The sequence below is a fragment of the Musca vetustissima genome, unplaced genomic scaffold (assembly GCF_032173495.1).
Source record: "Musca vetustissima isolate MV318-11 ecotype Yass unplaced genomic scaffold, APGP_CSIRO_Mvet_v1 utg7919, whole genome shotgun sequence".
Taxonomy (NCBI): Eukaryota; Metazoa; Arthropoda; class Insecta; order Diptera; family Muscidae; genus Musca; species Musca vetustissima.
Window position 1 is genome coordinate 212930 of NW_026882075.1, and position 26841 is coordinate 239770.

Genomic DNA, 26841 nt, shown 5'->3' on the forward strand with positions numbered 1-26841 from the left:
ACCTTATTAAATATACCTTGGGAAAATGTTGTTCAGAATAAGTAGAAGGGAAAGAGCGAGTAAATTCACGTGGAATTGACATCCAGAATAAGGCTGATAACGTTTGATTAACCATTTTCGGTTCACTTCATATAAGATGTATAAGTTTAATGTTGCGTCAAGTTTAGTTCAAATCAGATATAGTCCCTTCGTGTGATATTATAAAATTAATTTTCAACCTAATTTTGACCATTTTGTGGGGTAGGACCTAAAATAATAGAATTGTGACGGAATAAAAAAACAACTGAATTTACGACGCAAAATGAAATTTTTGGGACAAAAATCGATTTTTTGGAATAGTGATTGAAGAGTTTGCCATACACTAGTCAATCTCACATATACAAAAAGAGGTTCATCACCATGACGGCATGATTTATAGTGTATGGGGCCCTTAAAAATATTCAATTGACAAATATGTATATATTTAAACTTGTAGTATCCGTTTGTTTTAGTTTATTATGTATATATATTTTCTTTTTCATCATGGTATACTATTTATATTATTTGTAGTTGTTGATTTCTGTTTTGTTTTGTTTATAAGATAAAATATGTACAAAACTTATAATCTAAACTTATAAATAGGTAAAATGTGTTTTATTTATTTTGTTTTTGTTATTTAAAATAATTTTTTTTAGTAATCGTCTGTTCGGATTATTTTTAATTCAAAAGAAATTTCTTTTATTTTCATGTTTTTTTTTTCTTTTCAATTTTCTGGCTAAATATAGGAAATTCACAATAGTATGATGTGATTTTAATATAAAATAATTGCATGTATATGTTTAAATAAAAACAAACATATTTTTGTGGTTTATTTGTTTTGTTTTTTGTTGTTGTTGTTTTACTAAATTATTTTATAAATGTTTTTATTGTGAATTAAGATTTCTTTGTGTGTATTTGATTTTCATAATTTAAAGTAATAAGGTAAATATATATTTTTTCAAATGTAAAGAGGATGATAAATTATGTAAATAAATCAATAACGTACTACATCATATATAAAAGTGGTTTATTTTTCTTTTTTGTTTCTCCTATTATACAAAATTGCAGCTATGAATATCAAGCAAATAGCTTCAATTTGTAATTGTGAAATATTAAATCTAAAAAAAAAATGTTGCAGAAATCTAGCCTTTTGGCATATAACAAAATCAATGGGAAATATTTTAAAAGAAACATTAAATTTAAAACTAAAAAAACAACAATTAATTGTTTATAGTAAAAAAAAAAACAATATAAAACGGAAGCGATAAGAAAAATGTCACAATTTTGTTGTAAATATACACAATATATTTATATAAATAATAATGTGTTCTTGGCATTTCTTACACTGCGGGGTTCTTAGTCGATTCGACTGTTTTCCTCAATGGATTCCGCCTACATACATATACAATTTCTTTTTTCTTTCTTAATTTTTTTTCCAAAAATACAATAATCATTTTATTTTCCATTTCTTTCTTTTCTTTGTTACTAATAAAAACAATTCAATTTACGTTAATAATATTCTTATCGATTACTTTTTTTATATTTGTATTGGGATTAACAATGTGGTTGGTGGTTAAGAATCATTGCGTCTATGTGTATTGTTGTTCGTACTACAACCACCACTACTAATCATATTCTTTCGGACAAACTTATAGGGAAATCTTTGAAATTTGAATTTATTGCGATGGAAATTCTGTCGAAAACCACCACCGCCACCGACATGATGATAACGTTTCCAACGTTTTTGATTTTCCTGCTCCTGGAATGGATTATAGCCTGGCGTAGGGGCATTTGCATGTGGATCTTTTGGGGCTTTCACCTTCTTCTGACGTCCACGATCCATTTCGTTTTCTTCATCATCCTCCCAATCACGTTGACGCTGTTCACGTGCATCTGTTATAATCTGTAATGGAACAAAAAAAAGACAAAACGTGGTGGTTTGTGTTTCGCAGCAAATGAGGAGGGACAAAAAAAATTGTTGTTTTAGCAGCCGAGTACGAATCGGTTCATAGACCCCTCTGTCGTGGGGGCTATTTATGTCATCGTCAGCTATTTTTCAAGTATATGTCAAATATACATTAGTTAAGTGAATTTATAAATGTTACGATTATAAAAATCGAACACTTATGATATTTTTAAAATATTTTTTTTTGCGGGATTAATATTTAACCCCACAAAGCATTCCGATAATCATGAAAATGGTCAAGCTTGTTCAATGGACATATCCCCTTCCTTCTCCGTGTAAAATGTCATGATGGGTCATAATTCTGGCTTCTAGAGCGGCCAGAAAAGGACAAAATTATGTTTTTGATCCATTTTATCGCCTAAATTACCAAAACAATTGGGGCCTTCTTTTGTCCGAACCGATTTTACGTGCAAAATTTCATGACGATTGGTCCATAACTGTATGATGTACTGTGTTTAAAAAATATAATGGACAGACGATTAACAAATTTTCAAAATGTGGAGAAGATACCAGAAGGAGTGGACCAACGTATCCCATATTCAAGCTTGATCTATGAAAGGTAAATATAAGTTTGGATGAAATTGGATACTTCGTTCGCGCCATATGAGATTTTAAAGTTTTCAAAATGTTGACCCTTTGTGTGGGAACGAGTGCACCGTTGGGTGCCATCTTTGAATTCAATCTTAGCTAGGTAACAATTTTACGATGAGCAAAGTCTTGATGGAATTTGAATATTCCAAATATTAGATTTACAATGTTTCAAAATTGACCCTTTGTGGGGAAGGTACTAGAGATTGAGTGGACCCATAAGTCGCATCTCGCAATTATATACAGGTATGCTTAAAATATTAAATTGTGCCAAGTTCATTCATTTTGAGCACAATTTTGACCATTTTGTGTCGGAGGTACCAGAAGGAGTGGACCGATTGTCCCCTTCTTCGAGCTTGATTTAAGTTTGAAAGAAGTGTTACGATGTGCCCAGTTTGGATAAAATCGGACATTCCAGACAATATTGGATTAAAAAAATTAAATGTTTGACCCATTGTGGGGGAGGGTATTAGAAGGAGTGGATCAATGGGATTTGCCGTATCAATGTGTATATAAAAAACCCACGCCTTGATGGGACTTTAGAAAAAATATCAAAAAAAAAAAAAAAAAAAAAAAAAAACACTTTTTTTAGAAATCAGTTAAGAAAAAAATATATTCAAAAAATCTTCGCCTTGGGAAAGCTCACATAATAGAGCCTCAGAAAAATAAAAAAATTAACTAATATATATATCTTAGTGATGATTTAGAAACAAATATTTAAAACTGCATTACATTCAAAGTATTAAAAAATTATACGCTCCTAGAATTCGTCATCTAGCAATTTGTGTAAAAAAAACAAGCTTGGCAGAGATCAATCATATCTGCTAATTTTATAAGACCGGATATTAAAAGTCCGATGGCTATGGATCGTAGAATATCATGAACACCAAATTTGCTTAGACAGATTTTCGACACATATAAGGAAAATACCCCTTGTTTTATTCTCGTAAATAGATCCCATAGTACTTTTCATGATATCAATATGTAATACAAATTAACTGTACGTCGATATCCAATGGTGAAATGTAAAAAAAATGCATCAGAACAAAGATTTTCCAAATTGAACGGTTGTAGATAGAAATATATTTTAGGCATTTGCACTTTATCAATGAATTTGAAATCAATATTCACTGAATTACGCAAGCAAATATTATTATTATTTTTTTGTTCAAATATCAATGTTTTGTTTCCATGAAAAACAAATTTAGAGTGCATCGATTTAAATACACACGTTTGTATATAATTTTTTTGTTATATAACATTAGTATCTACATATTAATTTTTTTATTATTAGTTAAGAATGAAACATCTGTTGTTTATATTATTATTATGATTATTTTATGTACACATAAATTACATTTACAAATTTCATTTATTTGTTTTTCTTTCTATATAAAGATTCTTATTTTTTTTTTTCATTTACATTGTCAGTAAAAATAAATTAAAATATAGTCATAATATACAAATACTTAAACTAAAAACTAAATGTATTGAAAAATAATAATAATAATAAATTAAAAAGTATTTTATTATAAGTAAACTTTTGCTTTCATTTTAAAGGATTTTATTTTATTTTTTGAATTCTAAATTTTTCTCCAAGTCTATCGTAGAGAGTAAACAGAATGAATATAGGCATCACAGAGATATACACACATCAATTTGATTATACGTGTTTAGGAGAAAGTTGGAATGCTACTGCTAAGGTGCAAAACTATTGTGAGCCATTTTAGCTATAAAATGGGACGGTGGACTCCACGTATAGCCAAGAGCACGATCTGATTTGCATTACACAATTCTATAGCTTCTTCATGATGGAAGAACTCTCTGCGAAATAAAATTGCCTAATGCAAATCAAGATTATATTATTTAAATAATTAAAAAAAAACTAATAATACAATATGTGTATTTTTTTACAATTTTTGTTTAAATGGTATGTATATAAGGTTGTTTTTTGCTGGGTATTTGCAACACTTGTAGTGCTTCAAATTGTTAACAACAACACACTCTCGCTTATATTCTAGATTTGCATGTTTAATAAATATAACGAAAAAAAATATTCATGTTTTGTTTTTTCTTCAATTCTAATAGTAGTAGCTTATTGACCAAAACAAAAATTAAAATCAAAATAAAAAAATAGATAACAATGCTTAACAACAAGTTATAATTTATTTTAGAATAATTTTCTGCATATAAAAACTTACAAATAAGAACAAAACACAGGAGGAGTAAGATGCCTGATGATTATAGTAGTAAATAATCTCTGGCTTGTCGTCGGCCCTTAATTTTTGCTGTTTTTTGTTTTCATTTTCAATATTTACAACATAGCAGCACCATCATAAGATCATTAGGAAACACATGTGTTTTATCATATATTCCTGTTAGAGCTTATCCAACGAATCTTCGGAAAACTGGAATATGATGTCATTGATTGTTGAGGCTAGAGTGGGCGTGGTCGGCTCATTGTCTGTGGAATTTGGTGACAGACAATAGGTGTTTATAACTGTGGTGGCTGTTGTCGCCGAACTACAGGAGTCGATGTTATTTTGCTCCTCGTTGTTGTTGGGTGTTGTGGCGGCGGTTTCAGTATCGCCTGTTCGCATCTCTTGTCCACTTTTATTATTGTTATCCTCTTTAGGTTGTGTACCATTTTCGAACAGAGGTAGGCAGTTTTTATTGTTTATACAGTTGAGGTCGAGATGTAGCGGTTGTATTTTCAATAGTTGTTTTGATGCGGAGGAGGAGGAGGTGGAGTTTGGGCTGTTGTTATTTATGCTTTCCACGACAAGTTTGTCATTTTCTTCATCATCCACCAGCATAGAGCAGGGAATTTTATAATCATCAAAGCCAAAATTTTCTGTTTTTAATAGATCATCTTCGTCGTCGTCATTAAAACGATTATGACGACCTAGGAAATCTGTTGTTGTAATGAGATTTATATCATCAACACGACCATCAATGCCTTCCTGCAGCTGATGCAAGTCATTATCGTTGATGTTGCTATGAAATTCTTCCGACTGTTCCAGTTCGATATCGATATTGAAATTATCATCAATGTCATGGTTGTTATTGTTGTTGTAACAGACTTCTTCTGGCTGTTCAAAATCACCATTGATATTGTAATCACCAACATTATCCTCATCATCTATGCCATCATCATCATTTTTGCTGTTTATGTTGTTGTAGTCGTTGTTGTTGTCGTCGTCTTCTATCCGTTTCTCATCAAACAAATTATAACTCTAAATTGAAGGGAAGTGGAAAATAGGATAATGATGCTAATTTCTTGTTTTGTAATTTTTATTTACTTGGTATTTGTTTTAAGGCAATACAACAAATAATAAAAAAAGAAAAGAATCTAAATATGTGACAAATTATTAAAAAAAACGAAAAGTGAAAGCCAATAAGGAAGATAATAAGAAAAAAACTAAAAAATTGTATATACCAAATAATAAAAATACACCAAAAAAAGAAGACAAGAAAAAAAGATCGTGCGTAAAATTTGTAAAAATATGGAATTGAAGAAAATTGCAAAAATAAATATGTATTTACATAGAAAATGTGTGAGATTTTTTTCTCATTGCAACAAAATATTTTGTTTTTGGGGTAAGATTTGTATATTTCTGTGTTAATATTTATTCTAGGCACATAGATAAATAAACTACATCAGAATTTTCTACCATTTTATAAAATGGAAACCAAAAATATCTTTCAATGCAGTTCCCGCAAGACATGTTATTGCTCCATACACATCCTGCAGTAGGAACATTTTATATAAAAGAAGTAAAACAGGCCCAGACGTTTTGCCCACAGATGTATACCCCCTCAGCCTATGGCTTGCAGAGGTCTACGGAATCTTAATATAAGATAAACATATATTTTTCAAAGAGTTAACCATCTTTGGAGAGTTTCCAAATGAGGTTGCCTTATAGGACCCCATCTTTGAATCTAATGTAGGTTTGGGAAAAATATTTCGATTTGTAAAGTTTGGATCAAAAAAACAGACATTCCATTATCTTGATATTGTATTAACAAATTTTCAAAATGTTGACACTTTGTGGGGATAGTACAAAAAGGAGTGGACCAACGGATCCCATATTCAAGCTTGATCTATGTAAGGTAAATATATTACCATGGGCAAAGTTTAAATGCAATTGTAAAATTTTTCAACATCTTGACACTTTGTGGGGAAGGTACTCTAAGGAGTGGACCGATAAGTCTCATCTTCCAACAATATACAGGTATGGTTAAAATATTAGGTTGTACAAAGTTTGAATCGAATGCTCTGTTTGCATGATATTATAAAAAATATATTTTCTGCTCCAAATTGTCTGAAATGGAAAGAAACATGCCGTATCAAAGTGTATATACCAGAGCGCTCAAATATTCTAATTAATTAAAAAAAAAACATTTTTGTTTTATGCTCATTTTACGAATGAATTTATGGCGATAAATTCTTTACCAAACGAGCATTCGCCAAAGAATGTTCGCACACACACATAACAAACGAGTGAGAACACACAACAACGATCGTTCGTTTCGTTTGGTGGTTGAAATTCTTTCTAACATTTCGGGGTTTTACACTTATCGGAATTGGGATTGGTGTTGAGAGTTTCTCTCTCTCATTGGTAAATTGTGAATTGAGTTGGAAAACATTACCACAAGTAGGAACAAAAAAGTACGAAAAGGTACCTAAAATTCTACTTCAAATGATAATAAATCATAATTATCGAGAAATATTAATAAATATTTATACCAGTTATTTGCATAAATAATATATGTTATAATTTAAGCGTAAATGTATTCACGAATAATAAAAAAATCGCAATCCCAATAAGTGTAAAACCCCGCATTCTCTCACGGATGAAAACATTCTCGAATTCTCGCGAATGCTCAAAACAGCAACAATAATAACAATCGTTCGTAAACTCAATAGTTGTTGGACATGTGTGTTGTTACTACGCACACTTTCTCCTTCACACACATTTATTCGTTGTGTGTGTGTTTACTTTTTTATAATATTTTTGTTTGTTGTTGTTTTTAACAGTGTTCGCGAGCATTCGCGAACATTTGTTTTTTGAGTTTTTCAAAAGAATGTTCTTCAGCAAGGAATGATCGCGAATGAATAAATGAATCGACGACGCTTGCAGCGAAGTTTTATCGTTCGTGAATTTTTCGTGCAATGCGAACATTCGCGAGAGATTGCATATGTTTGTTCATTATCATTCCCGATAAATTGAAAAACATTCGAATTCTCGCCGTGAGAAAGAGTGTATTTTAATCATTCTCCGTACCCTGGTATATACCATTATTAGCCATAAAGCTGAGGGTATAAAAAGCTGAACTCAAAAGATGATCTGGCCTGTAGTAACTATTTATTTCTTACTTAGAATTTAATATCGAGAGGGTTCATCGATAATGATCAGATCAATCAATAAATTAACCCTTTTTTATTCTCAAAATTCAAAAATGAATTACAACCTGATTGAAGTTGTTTGCGCGGCTATCTTTGCAATTTTCTTTCTTGGTTTTCATACATTTTCTTTGTTTTTGGTTACAAAAGGTAATGTGAGAAGAATCATCCATTCAAATACCAAAATATACAGTATTAGTAGTAAATAATAATAATTTTGTATAAAGTTTATTAACTTTTTCCATATTCAATTGTTTGTGAGAATTTGTTTATTTTGTTTGAAAACATTTGATAGAAGACGACACTTATATACAACTTTTTAATTTTTTGTTTGATTTGTTGAGGTAAACTTAGGTATTGTTTTTTTTTTTAATTCATGAAAATGTGTTTTTTGTTTTTAAATCCAAGATTGAAGAATTGTTATTTTTGTGACCAATGTTAATCTTTTTTGATATGCAAAGTTAAGACTGATTAAAGCAAGAATTATAAGTAGATGTTCGGAAAATGAAGGTTATAACCAACCTTAGGTAAAAACACATTCATTTTCGGGTCTTTAGCGGTCAGATCTCGGGAAGAATGAGTTTCCTCCCAAAAATTTTTTTCTTGACACAGAACTGGTGACATTCCAATGGGATATAAAATGTATCCAAGAAGCTTTAAATTAATTATAATTAGCAGAAGAAGTCAATATGAATATTGATATTAAAAACATTTTCAAATTTGAGATGAAATATATACACTTCCGCTTCAATTCAGTCTTACTTTTGCATTTATTAATAACCATTATTTTTTAAATAGTTCCGAATTTCTTAACATAATGATAATTAAATACTACCTTGCCAAACATAACTTGTTTTTTTGTTTTTGTATATTCTTATTGTTGTTTTAAAAACCATATTTAAATATATAAAAGAAAATAAAAATAATTTGCATAGGTTTTTTCAAAAACTCACCTCTCTTTCAATTTCACTTTGTTGACCATTCCATGTTAAGACGGGTGCTCCATAGCCACGATGTGATTGCTTCAATAGCTCTGAGACAGTTGTGTCTGTGGCAGTTTCTCGCTGATAACCATTGCCCACGAAATTTGCTTTGCCTGTTGAATTTTCTTTTTTAAGACGTTTCGTCGACGTTGTGTCTCCGCCACCGCCATTCGATAATTTTGTGGTGGCAAATGGATTTTTGGGATTTTTAGATAATTTCTCTGTTGATGATGGTGTGGTTGTGGTCGGGCTGACACAGGCGCTAATGGGATGTAGTGAAGTAACTTGCCAAATGCCCGAATTTGTCTTCACCACCGGCGGAGAAGGAGGCGTTGAATTTGATCGCTTGAATTGTGGTTTTAGAGACGACGATGATGATGATTTTGTTTTAATATCTTCCGAATCGGAATTTGAGGCAGATGAAGAGGTGTCACTTGTGGGCGTTGTAGAGGTAACGGTAAACTGTTGATTTTGTGATTTCTTTTTGAGTGGTGATAAACAATTTGTGGCTGTAGTCGTCGTGGTGATTATGGAACGTTTATTGAAAATTTCATCTATAACATCCGAAGATTTCTTTGAACTGATACCATTGTAATGTACCGAAGATGAGTCGGTTGCAGCGGCGCTAGTCGCCGTGGTTGATGAGGCAGCTTTCTTAATCTTAGTACCAGTCGTCGGTTTGCAATCTTTGTCATTTTCATCGTCATCATCATCATCGTTTTCTGACGACGAAAATGATCCCGTATTAGACCAAGACGAAGAACTTTGCCGCCGTTTTAGGGGATTCGATACTAAACGTTTAGTTTCACATGATGATGATGATGACAACATTCCATTTGTGGTTGTTGGCGTGGTCACATCTGTCTCGTCGTCTGTTTCCGATCCATATGGAACGAGACTTTTTATAATGGGGGCGGGTGATTTCTTGGCAAAGCCATTAGTCAATGGCGCCTTTTTGGCTGAGGTGTTATTGGTGCTGCTATTCACTTCGGCAGATCCCAATTTAGGCATACTTGGCAGTGTTGATGTTGATGAACTTACAACCTCATTTTCGTCATCGTCGTCGTTATCATCGGAGGAACTCTCGTTACCGTTTTTAGCATTACTAATTTGTCTTTTATTTGCTGGGTCACCCAGTGAATGCTTCGTACTCGTAGATTCTTGAAATTTACCGGTCCCCACAACATGGAGACCGTTACTATTGCTGTTGTTGCTTTTCAAACTATCAAAGAGTGAATTCGAAGCTGCCGCTGTTGTTGATGTGGATGAAGTGGCGGAGGCACTGGTAAGTGACGATGTTGCCAGGCTTGTTTTTACCGGTGTTCCAGCACTACTATTATTATTCTTAAAGTGAATCGTAATTTTATTACTATCTAATGCAGTCGTATTGTTTTTGTTGGGAGTTGTGGCATTGCGATTTAGTATTAATTTGCTGCCACCACCATTAGTCAGGGGTGAAGAGGACACGTTTCCATTACTGAAACCAGGTGGTAATTGTGGTCCAATTATACGCTGAGGACTGGAGTTGACCACATGCCCATTGACCTTTGTTGTTTGCAACTCCTTGAGATTTGTCACTGTACTTTGTGCCGCAGCGCCACTAACCTGTGTGCTCGTTACTTGTCTTGGTGGTTGCGTATCCATTTCATAGAATATTATATAGGCATTTGTATTGCAGACATTTTGCATTGATATTGGACGAACATAGCTGTCGTCATAGTTGTAGTATGTACCCGACTCTGTAAGGCCAATAGCTGTGTAATGGCCGCAATGTTGTGAAGCACCCAAATGGGTTACCATTGCCACCAGGCGATAAGTCAATTGTTCACCGGGAATTTTACGAGAAGCAAACTTTGTAAGATCCAGTCGGGGTTTGATGGTTATTTGTTTATTGATTTTAGTGCCAAGCATAGAGAAACGTTTCAGCTGAATGCAGAGGGCAATTGGTGCTCGATCCAATGAAAATTGTTTTGTGGCCGAGACCTGTAACGAAGGAGACAATTAGTGTTGATTATCTGAAATTTAAAATGCAGGCGGTATTACTTACCTTTTTCTTACACGCTTCACACTTATAGCCCATATCTTCAAGGCGTTCTCGTGCAAAATAACCCTCCAATGCCTCTTCAATTGTATCGGCTTTACGTATATCCAGCAACAGATCTTGAAAATGTTGAAATGTCACAGATACATGCTGGCACGATAAACATTTGACCGATGTCTTCAAATAACCGCCGAGAATTTGATTCAATGGTGTTGTCTCTTTGCTGTACTGATCCAACTCCTTATAGTTGCGGAATCGCTGTAAGTAGGATTTCTCCATGGCCTCGACCAAATAGCGTAAAAATTCATGGGCATCTTCCTGTCGACCCATTACCAAATGCTTGCAAATGGATTTTAGTTTTGAGTAAACAAAATAGGGACGTATGGCGGATTGGCTGTTCTGTGAGGCCTGTAGGGTTTTGGCCATTGCACAAATAATACAGCCCGAATCGGTGGACTCGCACCTCTCCATATGCGCCGAGTCGGACATTAACCAATTGGCCATGGAGGGTACATGAAACAAGGCTTGCAGTGTTGAATTCAAATAGCAGGTATTGCCCACATTCATCATGCCCACTCCGACATCCCACTTACGACCGGTGGCCTTCCAGCCAATGCGTACGTTTTCACGTGGAAAGAGTACACGTTTCGGTGCAGGCAGCTCATTGGGATTCTGCGGTTGTTGGGGCCGTTTGCCCGGTGTTGTTGCAGCAGCTGTATTACCATTGGCATCTGTTGTGCGTTGAGTAGTGGTGGTTTGTTGGCACACACATTCATAGATGGAAGAAGTAGAACAAGAAGAACAGAAGAATTCATTATCAGATTCATCATCGTAATTGTTGTATTTGTTATGATAATAATAGTATAGCCTTCTTAAGACATTATAGCAGGGTTTAAATATAAAACGGTAGAGCAGCCATAACACCAAATAATCCAATGCGATGCAACGCAATGTTTCCAATAATAAGGCGCTCCAAACTTTCATTGCATACGTATAGTTGTTGGATTTTGTTGTGGTAGTTTGAATGGAAGAGGTTCACAAACTCAGACCAGGAAATTGGTGTAGTGCGCAAAATTTACTATGAATAGTTAAATAAATTTAAGCAATATTTAACGTGTTTTTTCTTCAAGCAACACAAGGTAGTGGATTATTTTTTTTGTTTTTGCGGTTGTTTTTAACAATTAAACTTTTGGCCCAGCAGCTGAGTTGCAATTTGGTTGCTCTTTCTCCTTTCCTTATTGAAAATAACCAGGCAGGCAATTAAAATTCCAATTCTAATTTTCCTCCTATTTTTCGTGTTCGTGAATTTTCCGTTTTCCCTTTCAGAGCACATACAACACACACTCATACATACAGCCTAATAACGCACAATAACTCATACGTAAGTTCTAGGGAAATAAATAGCTTGCACTTGTACGTTTTTGCCCGTTTCTGCTTGTTTTGTGAAAAATTCACCCGTTTCTTATTTATGTATATTTTCACTACACTATACAAAAGAAAAATGTGAGTGTGCTTCAAAATCCTCGTGTCATTCTATACACCAATCTTGTGTTTTTATTCTTTGTTTCGTTCTTTCACTTCATTCTCAATGTCTCTCACGGCTGAACTGAATTTATTCTCTCTCCCTCTCACCCTGTCAATGTCTTTACCAATAACAACAAGAACACCAAACCATTGTTGTACATGGATAGTTTGTTTTTCTTTCCCCCATGCCAAAGCACAACATTTCGCAATTCTACGTTATACATATATATATATATGTGTGTGTATTTTACAAAATGAAGAAAATGAGAAGTGGCAAACAACAGAAATGTATGCAAAGTGCGCGTATTCTATCCACCAGACTCTGGCTCTGGGTGGGAGTGCGTGTATTTGTGTACAGTGATAAAATGCCAACAAAAACAAAGCAATGTCATTTTACAGTAAGCACACATGAATGTATTTTCTCTGACAGCTATAACACAGTTGTACAAAGTGGTAGTGTATAAATGTGGGAATATGAAATTGGTAGTACAGTAGACACTGAATATATGCTTTATTGGCAAAAATGGTAGTAAACACTGAATATTTGGCTGATTGACACCAAATAAAATGTGTGTTAAAATTCGTATAATATGTATGTTTATATTAAACAACATGTTTTAATAAAAATGAATGTAAGAACTTAAATTATGTTTAATTAGCTTAATTCATTAATTATAGGCTTCGGAAAATTATTACAAGGTAGGACATAGCTACCAAATGATTACATTTTTTTTTTCGCAATATAGGGATTGTTCAAATTAAAATACATGTTTAGTGTATGGTTATGAAAACCATGTCAAATAAATTTAAATGAAAATGATTTTTACCGCATTCATATGCAAGAAGTTACTTTGTTATGGATGAAAAAACATTTCTTGATATTCTCTACTTTAATTTAGAAACCACACATGTGCATTTTAACAAAATAGAAACAATTTTCAATAAGGTTGTAAGGTACGTTTATAATTTACGTCGATCAGACCACATTTCAGTTTATGCTGCTGATTTTCTAGGCGTACCGTTTTCTGTTTTTGTAAAGCAAATAGTTATTTTATTTCTATATAAATCTACCAGGAACACTTAGTTAATTTTCCCGCGCTATTTCACTTGTTTACATAAAAGATCTTTATTCGTTCGACACGTTTGTGGAATCAAATTCCTGTTGAACTACGACATTTTTTCCTTTTTGGCGCAATCACTTTGTTTATGCAAATTTTGAGGAAAATGATATGCTCCTGTAGGCAAGCTCAGTGGTGGCCATTTGCTTAAAATAGCTTTTTTATGGAATACCTATATTATGAAAGATTATCTTTCAAGAAAGAAAGAAAAAAATAAATAATATTTCTTTAAATGATTTCTTTCTTTTTTAGAAGTTATCTATTAATAACAAAAACAACTAAGTATAATTAAAACCCCAATTATACACCTTCTTTGTTGGAGAAGAAATAGGAGAAAAATAAAAACAATTAAACAACAACATTTTTAAGCATTTTGAATGCATATGCGATTATGACGATAGAAAAATAATAATTTTGAATGAATCATATCAATATGTGTAATGGTTGCGAAAAAGACAACAAAGGAAAATAAGTGGACCAAAATTGAATGTATAAACAAAATAAATGATAAAACAGCAATAGTTTAAGTAAAAGGAAATTCTACTATGTAAATAAAATAATCAGGTATTAAGAAATATCTTCTTTATGACGCAACGTGGAAATCAAAAATGTTAAAATGGTTTTTCTTTTTTTAATTTTGTTAGAAAAAAAATCCCACACCTAATCATAAATCTAACAATAAATAGAATTTAAATAAAATTATAACCAGGAAATGTTTTAAAACTCAAAAAGCACGTGATTATTAATAAAAAACGTGTTGTTATTAATGAAAGCCAAAACAAAAACAACTATGACAACAAAAGTAAACTATACCACAAAACTAAAATATCTATATTCACACCTGGCAACACCATACAATGTGTTGTGTCAAAAGGGAGAAGAACAAGCATGTATAACTGCAATTTTTTTGTTGTACTTTACAATGAGAGGTAAACACAACACACTATCAAAACACATTTCCTGTCTCTTTTACTCTCACGCCAAAGCAAAACCAAAATGACGCGGTGTTGTAATTTTTTATAAACACGCACGCACACACGTAGTCACACTAATTTTTATACATGTATGCACGAGGAAAAACATTATTATTTATGTTGGGTAAAACGCAACGTGAAAATAAGTACACATTTTTGTAGAAACTCTGGACAAAAAAATAAAATAAATAATACACGTACGCTTACCGGCAGCACTGCTGTCACCATTCACGCCATTGTTGTTATTATTACAGGTTGCTGCTGGAGAGTTTCTGCCATTTTCCTGGCCATTATTCATACCAGTCGTTGGCTTCAATACTATATATTTTGATTTTAGACTTTCCAAAACCGATTGGCCATAGTTGGTGACCTCTTCGTACTCGATTTTTGAGAGCAGCACCCGTTTGGCGGACGCCACCAATTTGCCATGCAACGAATCGCTTTCGTCTGTTGCAAGCCCTGTACTGCCATTTGTTGTTTTAGCTTCGTCTGCTGCGGCTTTGTTGTTGGCAGCTGCAGAGCAGCCTGCCGCCGAACCGAACAGTTCCTCCCTTAAGGCGGCATTAACATTTGCCGTAGTCTCACAGACCACTGAGACTGGCATGGAGTTGGTGGACGTAGGAGTTTGTGGTGGAATTTTGATGGTTTTTCTTACTTGGCCAAATACTTAATCAACTGGCTTTTCAACAAATAATTAAATATTTTTTAAGGTTATATTTTTCCTAATTTTTTTTTGATATAGCCAAACACAACTTAGACAGCGGGTGCGGTCTCAAAGAAAAATAGGCTTCGTCTGGCACCCGCTACGCTTCCCTTCCAACACAACAATTTCTACTTTTATGTCCGCCGCCAACTTCGACGTAATGCAAGCAATAACTAATCCTTTGCCTTTGATGGTAGTTCCGCTTTGTTGTTTGCTGATTTCTCTCTACACGTCTTGCTACTGCTGCTGTACTTTTGCTACAACACCACACACAAACACTCATCAAGACGGAAAAAATCTCCTTGAACGTCCTTAAGGTTGGTTTATTTATTGATTGCCCTTTTGCGGTTCTGTGTGTAAATATTCTCCAATAGAGGTTGCAAAATTTTCATTATTTTGTATTTTCTTATTTTTGTTGTGCGCGCCGTTTATTGCTCTAATATACAGATTTCAGATCTTTATTTTTTCTTGCAACACTACTTTTTACACGTTTTTTTATTCCATATTCTTTTGATGATTTTTCGCGTTCAATGATTTTTTTCTTCTTTCTTGTGGGTATTTTCACGACATTCGATTATTTTTCTATGCGATATTTCAGTGCTTCTTGATGAATAGACGATGAAAATTCCACATAAATGTTATAGAGCGTGCACTTCTCGTTCGATTTTTTACATATTTCCGCTATTATTTTGAGATACAAAAGTACGAAAGAAATTTTCTACGAGATTTTTACGGCTTGTCCCGACAAAAAAAAATGTGCTTGCCTTCCCGTTCTTTCCGCAGAAAATTATGTGTGTGTGTGCGAGCGAACGATTACTTTGTGTACACGAGCGAATAACCGATGTGAGTGTGAATAGGTGAATACAACCCTGTGTAAAATGTCAAATAAAGGTGGTGTCGTTATTGAGAACGTAAGGCAAATGGCAAAATGAATGTGGTTGCCACTTTTTATGTCGCTTTATTTATTAATAATTTTTTTTATAGTTTTGTTAATATAAATAATGAAAACTTATGAAATAAATACGAGTAAATTTAAGAAGTATGCTGATCATTTAAGCAAGTTATATATGTGTGTGTTTAAACAAGAAATAAATAATTCATAACACATTTTCGAAATAAATTATAATATTACGTTTACATTTAATCAGATTTTGTTAACCCAGTGGGTTTCAATTGCCAATTCCTTTGCATATATGTCAAATAAATCCTCATAAAGTTGGTTAACCCGTGAAAAAGTTCTAATGTATATGCCGTTTTAGATTTAATGAATTTTTTACCATGGCTTTGCATGAGACAGAATTGTTGTTCTATTAAGTAAATGATCGTGCTCTACAACATTTGGTATGTTCCCGTACTGCAAGAATCTACTATTTTTTACTCCGATAACACTTTTTTCCTTTATGATATCGAAGAAAATAGTAAAATCGAGTAGATTCTTGCAGTACGGGAACAGACCAATTGTGTTGTTATTTCTGTTAAATAATTTTAGTATTAAAAAAGTATGGGAACCAACTCCAAAATATTGTGAAAATAAGTAGAATTTATTGAAAATATCTTAGATTCAAAGACAAAATCGTCCGTAATCAATTTAATTTAATCAGCTTCTTAATTGCATTCAACATTACATATCGTTCTCCACGACATTTACCACGAAAATCATCTAATGTTATATCAAACAGAGCAATACCATGCAATTTATTCGATTTGGTATATTTCACCTTCTCCTCAATATTGTCAAGATCATCATAGGTTATTAAGAGACCTTGTTCTTTTTTTGTTATACCCGGACGATATGCAAAACTTCCGAAAAGTTTTTTCGTAACCCTTGTGAGTTTTGACAATTTTTTACACATTTCCGGCCATGCTAGCAGACCAGGTGTATGCGTGTTATAACCACCGGGAGCAGGACCATTTAATTGCTTAGTGATTGGCATATGTGGTTTCTTTAGAGGTTTTGTTGTATTCCAGCTATGAGCGAACGTGGGTATACCCAAATTAAATTTTGAAAAGGGTAATTTACGTTGCGACATCCTCCATTGGTTTAGGGTATAATTTACATTAGTTATGGAGTTACAATGACCTGGTGCATAGAGTGGCGCCAAATAATTCGCCATATTGTGGGTTTGTTTGGGTGTTGAATAATCAAATGCCGCCAAGGTAATAAAATCTATATTATCAATAATTGCTGGAACATCATAAAATGCTGGGGAAAAAGGAAAAACGAGATAATTTCTTAATAAAATGAAATAATTTAAAAAAGATCCGATATAATTATTTTTACAATAAAATTGTAGTTATAGTACAATAATACTATGTAGGGCATCTTGAGGTGAATAACAAAAATGCAACTATGTAGGTAGTGGCTTCTTCTGTCAAATTAAAAAAATAAAAATATACACAACAAGTGGTTGTATTTATTTGTGTTTGTGTAGAGAGTGCCAAGAAATGTTTGTTTCATCCATAACAAAGTAATTACATCCAGAAGAAATCGATAAAAAAATATTTTATTTTTTTTGAATATATGTCAATTTATTTGACATGGTATTCAAAACAATAAAGACACATATACAACATATGACTTTTGATTTGATAGAACAAGCCACCATGAGAACAAATTTTGATCAGATGGTAGCTATGCCCTACTTGTAATCATATTACCTTGCCTGTACTTACATTTTACATTAATATTTGGCAGAACAGTCAATGACAACAGTTTGTTATCCTTAGCCAAGATGGATTTTAAGGTTATAATTAATTGTGTCATTTTCAATGGATAATTATTCCTTGCATTTTCTTCCGCAACTGACGTTTGGTTTTCATAATATTTCGGTAATTGATAGGCCAAATCGAAACCATCAAATTTATATTTCGACACTATTTTATGAATTTTCTGTGCAAATTCTTGTTTTGTTTTTTGTGGAGATTCCAATAATTGCAAATATTTTTCTGGTTGCATTGTATCTTTATCACCACCCAAACTTAATATAAAATTAATATTTTTATATTCGCTTTTCAACTGTTTTACTTGAGCAAATTGTTGTCGTTGTATGGGATGTAAAAGCTTGTAGCTGAGCAGTTTTTGAAAATAAAAATAATATGTCCATAAATAATCGTGTCACACAATGGGTTTAAATTTTCAATTTTTGAATATATGCCAAATAAATCCTCATGTAGCTAGCAAATCCTGAAAATAAAAATAAGATAGATTTTCTTTCCGCTGTTAAAATGATAAAGCTGTTTCTTAATTCATTTTTATTATTGGAAGCCTCTTTTTAATAGAATTATATATCCTTAGATGAAACATGAATAATTTATGCTGTTATTATTTTTTAAGATTATTCCATCGTACAGTAATACAAGGTAGTGCAACTTGAGGTGAATAACAAAAATGCAACTATGTTTGTAGTGGCTTCTTCTGTCAAATATAAAATAAATATAAGCAACAGGTTGTAATGTTTATTTGACATTTTTTCTTCAAACACACAACTAAAACGCGAAAGGTTATGATTTCTTCCCAAACACCGGTTTAGAATACCATAAAATGTTTGTTTCATCCATAACAAAGTAATTAATTCCAGACGAATGCGGTAAATCATTTTCAATTCAATTTGGATATATTTCAACATATGGTCTGTTCCTATACTGCAAGAATCTACTAATTATTTCTACTTTTTCTAATATCATCAAGGAAAATTTGTTATCGTAGTACATTCTTGCAGGTTCTGGAGCAGGATATTAATTAAAATTTATGTTATAAGACAAGAACAAGTTTATTAGTTCTTAATTATAGATTTTAATATTTTCTTCGATATCATAAAGGAAAATTCGTTATCGCAGTAAAAAGTAGTAGATTCTTGCAGTACGGGAACAGACCAATAGTGTAACTTACCTGAACGTTGGATACTAAACGTATCATAATAACATGTCATATTTAATTTATAACACCATGTGATGTCACAGGATATATAATATATGAAAACTAAAAAGGTTTTCAACGTCATAATTGACAATTTAATAAATTCTATAATACTACTAATAACTATCAACTAACTGTATTGAAAGCAAAAAGTACAGTAATTGTTTGTATTAAAAATTGAATTACTCATGACAAAATTACAATTAAGTTTATAAATAAAGGTGTAATGCATTGCATTGAAAGTGTACAACCACAATTATATTTTCATATAGAAATAGAAAAAAAATAATCACTAATCACTGAAATATTAACTGAATAGATCATTCGTTGTATTTAATATTATGATACATTTACATCGACTGAGGATTATGGAAATTGTTATTTATAGTACATTTACATATGTATGCAACAAAGAATATATAAAACGTTTACATTTAACTGGATTTCGTTAATTCGGTGGGTTTCAATTGTCAATTCCTTTGCATATATGTCAAATAAATCCTCATAAAGTAGGTTAACCCCGTTTAAGTGGATTTAATAAAATGAAACGCCAAGTATCGTTTAGATCATCTACTCAATAATTTGTACAAATTATTACAAAATGTTGTCCGTTTACCCAGAGCAGATTTGACAGTTGTGTTACTGAGTACAGTATTTTTCGGTTAATTGACCCTACGGTTAATTGGTTTCCACGCTTAATTGAACCACATGATGGGTCAAAAATATTTCATTTCATAGTAAGCGGGTTCGGATAATTGGTTCCTCGGTTAATTGAACAAAAATTTGTGCAAATTTTGATGTGCAATTAACCGAAAAATACTGTATATGCAAATTCTTACAAGGAAAAATTTACTCAGTAAGAATTTTCTTGTACCATCAGATGCTATTTAATCAGCTATTTTGTAAAAAAATAACAAAATTTTTCTCAAGCTTGTTATGCCAAAGTCATATACACGGTATAATAGATGTATCAAAACAAAAACATTATCTGTCAAAATTTTCCATATAATATTTAACGTGGTTGGCAACATTGCACATCGAATGCAAGTAGAAATTATCTACTTTGACAGTTAATCGATACATCAGCTGCGCTAAATGGACTACATATTTATTGTGCTCTGATTCTGACATTATTGCCCATAAGGTAGAGGTTTATTTTCTACTTTCTGACAAAAGTTACCTTAAAGCACGAAAATATACTACAGGCTACGATCGGATACAATTAACCACTTTGAGTCAGATCGAATACCTGAAACAAGAGTAATCACATTGTGTGAAATCCTGATACCGGACAGAGACTCATGGAGCAGCGGAACACTAGCACATATGCCTCCGGGGAACTGTTGTTACACGGATGGCTCCGGGAAAGACGGGACTGGGACTTTTTATTGAAGAATCGGGGACTGAAATCTCACTTCGCCTGCCAGATCACAACACGATCCTACAGGCGGAGGTTCAAGCTATAACGGAGTGTCTAAGATGGTTAAGCTCTAACTCTGGGCATAATAACATAAATATCATGACAGATAGTAAACATGATATTAATGCAATAACATCCAAAACAGTTACATCAAAAACTATACTGGAATGCATAAAAACAATAAACAATTTCTTACGACACGGTCTTGTACGTATAATATGGGCACCGGGTCACTCTGGAGTCATTGGAAACGAGATAGCCAACCAACTCGCCAGACGTGCTACGGGCCTAATCAACATAGATGTAAACAGTGCAAAACCTTTTATCGCTTCACGTCTAGAAATGAGGTCATGGGCGAAAGAGGCGCACAAAACACTCTGGAATAACGAGAGGATTGGAAAAAACACAAAAATCTTATGGGGAGACCCAAATAAGACTGAACAAATACTTACGCTAAACAAGAAAGAACTAAGCAGACTGATAGGCATTCTCACAGGACATCTTAACCTGCAGTCACATTTACACAAGATTGGGTGTTCGGGAAGCAGCAGGTGCAGAGCGTGTGGGGAAGACAACGAAACGTTGGAACGTTTCCTATGCCACTGCCCGGCTTTTGCATGCATTCGAACCCAATTCTTGAAAAACGACACTATTCCTGAACTTAATGACCTAAGGTGGTGTGAATGGACAATACTAAAGTACTTCTGTAAAAACACAGAATTCCTAGAAGATTAGGGAGACCAAACAAAAAATTTAAGAATAATTCCAATCTAAATACCTTTCCTTCCTAGAGCGCACAACAGGCCTCCTATGGCTTAAGTGTATGTCCCATAATGGACATGTGGTGGTTTAAACCACCCCTCTTTTCAAACTAACTAACTAACTACCTTAAAGCATATTTACATATACGTTTTAAAATCGACTCGATTAAAGAAATCCAGAAATACACACTAATTGTTTACACATACCTTGAATCATGATCTAAATGTCGATCAGCTGATATTTGTTAGTATATCTACAAAATTATGAAGTGGCGCCAAAAATATTTGTTTGCAGTTTGAAATGAAAAGAAAAAGTACAACAATGGAAATATTTTTGTAAAAAAAAACACCTAAAACACAAACATTTTATAAATAATTTTAGTTTTTCATTTTTTGCATTTGGCAACCGTTAAATATAACAACATGCGATATGTGTAAACAGTTGCAAATGTTGGTACAGTGTGGGAGAGTTGTATTGTTTCGTACAAGAACAACGTTGCATCTCATTAGTATCATGATTTCAAATAAACCCTGCAGCACAATGATTTAAATTTGTATGATAAATAATGATAAATTCAGCCTAATTAAGAAAATAAACCCTGCTAATCATGATTAAATGTTATATGTAAATCCGCTTTTGCCTTGTATAATTGTACCATGGATCTACTGGATTAAATAAATCCGGTGCAATGTAAACGGTCTATTATGTCATGGTATTTAAACTTTTGATACATTTACATCGAAAGAGTATTTTGGAAATCGTTCTTTACAAAAATCATGATGCAATAATAAGGTGATGTATCAAAACAAGAACCTTTGTTTTTGTCTAGACCTTCTGTCAAAATTTTCCTTATAATATTTCACATGGTTGGCAACATTGTACATCGAATTCAAGTAGAAATTACCCACGATGACAGTTAATCGAGACATCAGCTGTCCTAAATGGACTACCTATTTATTGCGTCATGACAAAAATGTTGAAAAATATGTCAAATGAACAGAACGACTTGTTGCATTTATTTTTATTCATTCTGACATTTTAGCCCATAGGGTAGAGGTGTATTTCTCTTTGTTAACAAAATATAGCGTACCTTGCCTAAAAGTAGATTTACATATACGATTTTAAATCGACTCGATTAACGAAATCCAGAAATACAACCTAATTGTTTACACATACCATTAATCGTGATCTAAATACGGATCAGCTGATGTTTGTTAGTATACATACAAAATTATAAATTTGCTGCAAAAAATTTGTTTGCAATTTGAACATGAAACGAAGAATTACAACAATGGAAATGTTTTTGCAATGATGTGATCGTTTGGAAATTATAAAAAAAAACAATGAAAAACACAAAATTTCTATAAATAATTGTTATTTATTTTTTGTATTTGGTAACCGTTAAATTTAAAAACAAACAGCATGTGAAAACAGTTGCAAATTTTGGTACATTGTGAGAGATTTGTATTTTTTAGCTCAAAAACCGCATTGCATCTCAGTAGTATCATGATTTAAAATAAACCATGCCGTACGATGATTTAATTTTGTATGGTAAATCATGGTAAATTTAGCCGGATTAAGAAAATAAACCCTGATTCGTCCTTTAATCATGATCAAATGTTATATGTAAATCCGCTTTAATTGTACCATGAGTTATATTATTAAAAATAGGATTATATTTTTTGCTGCAAAAGTAAGGTTATAGTACGTTTACATTGTACCGGATTTCGTTAACCCATTGGGTTTAAATTGTCAATTTCATTGCATACATGTCAAATAAATTCTCATAAAGTAGGTAAAACCCGTAAAAAGTTTTAATCGAAATGCCGCATTATATTTGAATTTATCTTGATTTGTCATGAGATTTCGAGCAAATCCAGATATGGAGCGGATTACATTTGTATGCCAAATAGATATATATTTTTTTTCGATTTAGCAATGGAAACGAGTTAATGCGCTTTATTACGATAAAAACTGTAGTCTAAACGCGCCTTAAGCTTCTGTGTCGCGAGAGAATACTGATGAGGAAAACTTCCTTCATGATGTTTCCATCGATTTCGTTAGCAACTCTTGATCTCTTCAAATTTTCGCCACAAGGTTATCATCAAGATCTATTAATAAGTTCACCCAGGTAGCAATCGAAATCGGGAAACTGCTGTTTTTTCTCAAGACTAATGTCAAAAATTTCGACGTTTTCATAATGGAAGTCAATTCACAATAATGCATTTTGACAGCAAATTTGAGTGGCGCAGATAGCCTGCTGGTCTCCCTGTGTGACCTTATTTACAGACCATGGTTATCATCAGAGGTCTCTGTCTCATGAGAAAAGAGTTCTGAGGGGTGATTACTCGGCATCGTCGTGAGAGAGCCTAGATAAGAGCACCAAACTCTTGTTATAATAAAATTTCTTCCCAAAACTCTGAAAAATTTTTTCCTGAATGCTATTGTACCGTTATATGGGGACTATTCTAAAAAGGTAAAGTACCAAATAACAGCTTGAAATCGAAATTGAGTAGTCTAAACGCGTTCTATAAAAAGTTGGACCTTGCCGACCTTAACGACGTTTTCACTTGTAATAATTCGTGTCAACTAAGACCAGGGTGCGAAGAATGTTTAAAATACGCTCTTTCTCACGAATGCTCACGGGCGAGAATTCGTTACAATGAATGCGAATATTCGCATTGTACGAAAAATTCACGAACGATAAAATTTCTCTGCAAGCGTCGTCGATTCATCCTTTCTTGAGCATTTGTTGCTGAAGAACATTCTTTTGAAAAACTCAAAAAACAAGTATTCCCAAATGCTCGCGAGCACTGTTAAAAACAACAAAAATATCATAAAACACACACACACAAACAACGAAATAATGTGTGTGTAGCAGAAAGTGTGTGGAATAACAAAAGACATGTCCAACAACTATTGAGTTCACGAACGTTTCTTGTTACCGTTTTGAGCATTCGTGATAATTCGGGAATGTTTGTTTTCATTCGTGAGAGAATGTCAGAAAGAATTTCAACCACCAAACGAAACGAACGAACGTTGTATTGTGCTCTCACTCGTTTGTTATGTGTGTGCGAAAATTCTTTGGCGAATGCTCGTTTGGTAAAGAATTTGTCGCCATAAATTCACTCCTTAAATGAGCACAAAACGAAAAGAATGTATTTTGAATCATTCGCGAGCGAATTTTTGCGCACCCTGACTAAGGCCGTACATTTTAAAATGTTCATGTGAGTAACAATATATTAAATGCAATATCTGCGGTTTGACCACCTAAATTTAAAACGTATGACAAATTGGAAAAAAATGGTTCTAAGCATGCCTATAAATTGAGTTGATTTTTTCAAATCGGACTGCATTTGCCTTAAAACATTCGCAAAGTCGTTATACGGTAAATTATAAAGAGAGAAAATATCGGCTATAAAATGAAGTTAATATTCATATTGGGGGCCTTGGCATTGACCCTCAATCAACTGGCTGCGGCTAAAACCCACAATGTAATCTGTTATTATGATACATCCAGTGTAATGAGAACAGGTAGGATAATTCATCATGACTAATGTAAGAAATTTTAAAAGAATAAAGAATATTTAATTTTTGTAAACTCCGTATAAGGTCCAGCAAATTTCACCACCCAAGACTTGGAAATCTCACTACAACTATGTACACACATTGTCTATGGTTATGCTGCCATGAGAGCTTCCACCTTTGAGCTGGTTCCGGGTGATAAACGTCAATTACCGCTGTTCCAACAAGTTAATTACTTAAAGAAGAGATTCCCCCATGTGAAATTCCTTCTAAGTTTGGGTGGCAACATGGACACAAAGAATCGTGACAAATATATGCGACTCTTGGAGAGTAATCGTGATCAACAGCGTGCCTTCATCAATTCAGCATTGGGCTTTGTGCGTAATTATCAGTTTGATGGTTTAGATTTGGCCTATCAATTTACAGAGGATAAGCCAGTGATGAAGGAGTCTCTATTCAATAAAGTTTACTCAGCTGCCAAGGATAAAGTGATCAGTAATTTAGAAGGGGGTAAAAGTCAAAAGAAGTTGGTATCAGTTGCGGAACGTAGAATTCAGGTTACCCAATTGATTGGTGATTTGAAACAGGCCCTTAGGAGTAGCAATCTGCTATTGTCTTTAACCGTTTTGCCCAATGTCAATGCAAGCCGTAAGTCGCATACACACATATTTCGATTGGAGGATAGGTACAATTTAATATTTTCATTATTCCAGGTTATTTCAATATTCCCGTTATAATGGGCAATTTGGATTTTGTAACATTGGCCACATTCGATTACAGCACCCCACAACGCACTCCAAAGCAGGCTGACTATTTGGCTCCACTGCAACCATTGCCAGCGAATAAACTACGCAATCCCTATAACAATGTGGATAGCCAAGTAAGCTATTGGCTGCGTCAAGGTGCCGCTGCGGACAAATTGAATATTGGCGTTGCTGCCCATGGTCGTACGTGGCAATTTAAGAAATTATTGAAATCGGATAAAATGCCCATTACCTCATCATTAGATGGTCCAGCTGCTGGCGATTTAAAAACTCGCCGTAATGGTCTTTTAAGTTGGCCCGAAGTTTGCAATAATATCAAAACTATGATTAAATTCGAAGATAAGACCCTTGGCAATTATGCCCATCGTGCTCCACAGGTTAAGGGTTCATCTGGCCTCCTGATAACATATGAAAATGTACCAAGTATTGGCGAAAAAGCTCTGTATGCCAAGAGCCACAATTTGGGTGGTATGGCATTATTCGATTTGAGTTTGGATGATGTTCACGGCGAATGTAGTGGTGAGAAATTTACGCTGTTGAAAACGATTCGTAATAAGTTAATATAAGTCATCTCGGAAAAAGTGAATACATTTTTTTATAAATAAATACAGTTTCTTAATATAAATAAAAATATACAATATATGTTTTCAAAATAAAAGGCTTACTTAAACGGCATTTACATTAGAACTGTTTGCCGGGTTATCCTACTCTATGATGATTTATTTGACATATATACAATGGAATGGACAATTGTTGTGCGCATTGATTTCGTTTGTTAGCTCGAATGCTTGTTTGGTAAAGAATTTGTCGAAATTTACAAAAATAATGTATTTTTCGCGAGCGAATTTTTGCACCCTTGTACATTTTAAAATGTTCATGTGAGTAACAATATATTAAATGCAATATCTGCGGTTTGACCACCTTGAAAATTTAAAATTTTTACTTGTTTTATTAAAAGTGTGGCTTTTTATTAACTTCAAGGTATGTATTAAATAAAAAATCTGTGTTTGTGGCCGGTCTATAAATGTGCTGTTCATAAGACGTAGTGGTAATTAAGTGTATTAACAACTAGCCCGCTATAGCACGCAGCTGTCGTTCGTGGAGTATAACTTGCAAAATTCGCACGGATTCG

At 33.3% G+C, this 26841-nt stretch overlaps 3 protein-coding genes across 3 annotated transcripts; 1 reads left to right on the forward strand and 2 right to left on the reverse strand.

Moving 5' to 3' along the window:
• Window positions 1-1591: 1591 nt before the first annotated feature.
• Window positions 1592-15270, reverse strand: LOC133328260 (ubiquitin carboxyl-terminal hydrolase 36). The gene is made up of 4 exons (XM_061536809.1): window positions 14821-15270; window positions 11010-11734; window positions 8933-10945; window positions 1592-1921 (listed from the first exon to the last, which is right to left on the reverse strand). Exons 1-4 carry the CDS (start codon window positions 15221-15223, stop codon window positions 1592-1594), a joined length of 3471 nt encoding a protein of 1156 aa, XP_061392793.1. The 5' UTR covers window positions 15224-15270.
• A 1635-nt stretch (window positions 15271-16905) lies between these two features.
• On the reverse strand, window positions 16906-19251 carry LOC133328245 (chitinase-like protein Idgf4). Its single transcript, XM_061536793.1, has 4 exons — window positions 19212-19251; window positions 18249-18346; window positions 17996-18212; window positions 16906-17525 (listed from the first exon to the last, which is right to left on the reverse strand). The coding sequence occupies exons 1-4, from the start codon at window positions 19249-19251 to the stop codon at window positions 16906-16908; spliced, it is 975 nt and encodes a 324-aa protein (XP_061392777.1).
• Window positions 19252-24842: 5591 nt separating this feature from the next.
• LOC133328252 (chitinase-like protein Idgf3) lies at window positions 24843-26275 on the forward strand. Its single transcript, XM_061536802.1, has 3 exons — window positions 24843-24954; window positions 25033-25593; window positions 25659-26275. Exons 1-3 carry the CDS (start codon window positions 24843-24845, stop codon window positions 26273-26275), a joined length of 1290 nt encoding a protein of 429 aa, XP_061392786.1.
• Window positions 26276-26841: the final 566 nt, after the last annotated feature.

What these genes read in the sequence shown, in the direction of transcription:
- LOC133328260 (XM_061536809.1), bottom strand. Translation starts at nt 15,223, where the DNA reads ATGCCAGTCTCAGTGGTCTGTGAGACTACGGCAAATGTTAATGCCGCC. An exon ending in GTGAAGCGTGTAAGAAAAAG is followed by an intron (nt 10,946 to 11,009) that starts GTAAGTAATACC and finishes CCTTCGTTACAG; the next exon opens with GTCTCGGCCACAAAACAATT. An exon ending in AAAGTGAAATTGAAAGAGAG is followed by an intron (nt 1,922 to 8,932) that starts GTGAGTTTTTGA and finishes GTTCCATTACAG; the next exon opens with ATTATAACAGATGCACGTGA.
- LOC133328245 (XM_061536793.1), bottom strand. Translation starts at nt 19,251, where the DNA reads ATGACATGTTATTATGATACGTTTAGTATCCAACGTTCAG. An exon ending in GTTTAGTATCCAACGTTCAG is followed by an intron (nt 18,347 to 19,211) that starts GTAAGTTACACT and finishes AATTTGCTCAAG; the next exon opens with TAAAACAGTTGAAAAGCGAA. An exon ending in GCCAAATATTAATGTAAAAT is followed by an intron (nt 17,526 to 17,995) that starts GTAAGTACAGGC and finishes CTTTTTCCCCAG; the next exon opens with CATTTTATGATGTTCCAGCA.
- LOC133328252 (XM_061536802.1), top strand. Translation starts at nt 24,843, where the DNA reads ATGAAGTTAATATTCATATTGGGGGCCTTGGCATTGACCCTCAATCAA. An exon ending in ATCCAGTGTAATGAGAACAG is followed by an intron (nt 24,955 to 25,032) that starts GTAGGATAATTC and finishes ACTCCGTATAAG; the next exon opens with GTCCAGCAAATTTCACCACC. An exon ending in GCCCAATGTCAATGCAAGCC is followed by an intron (nt 25,594 to 25,658) that starts GTAAGTCGCATA and finishes TCATTATTCCAG; the next exon opens with GTTATTTCAATATTCCCGTT.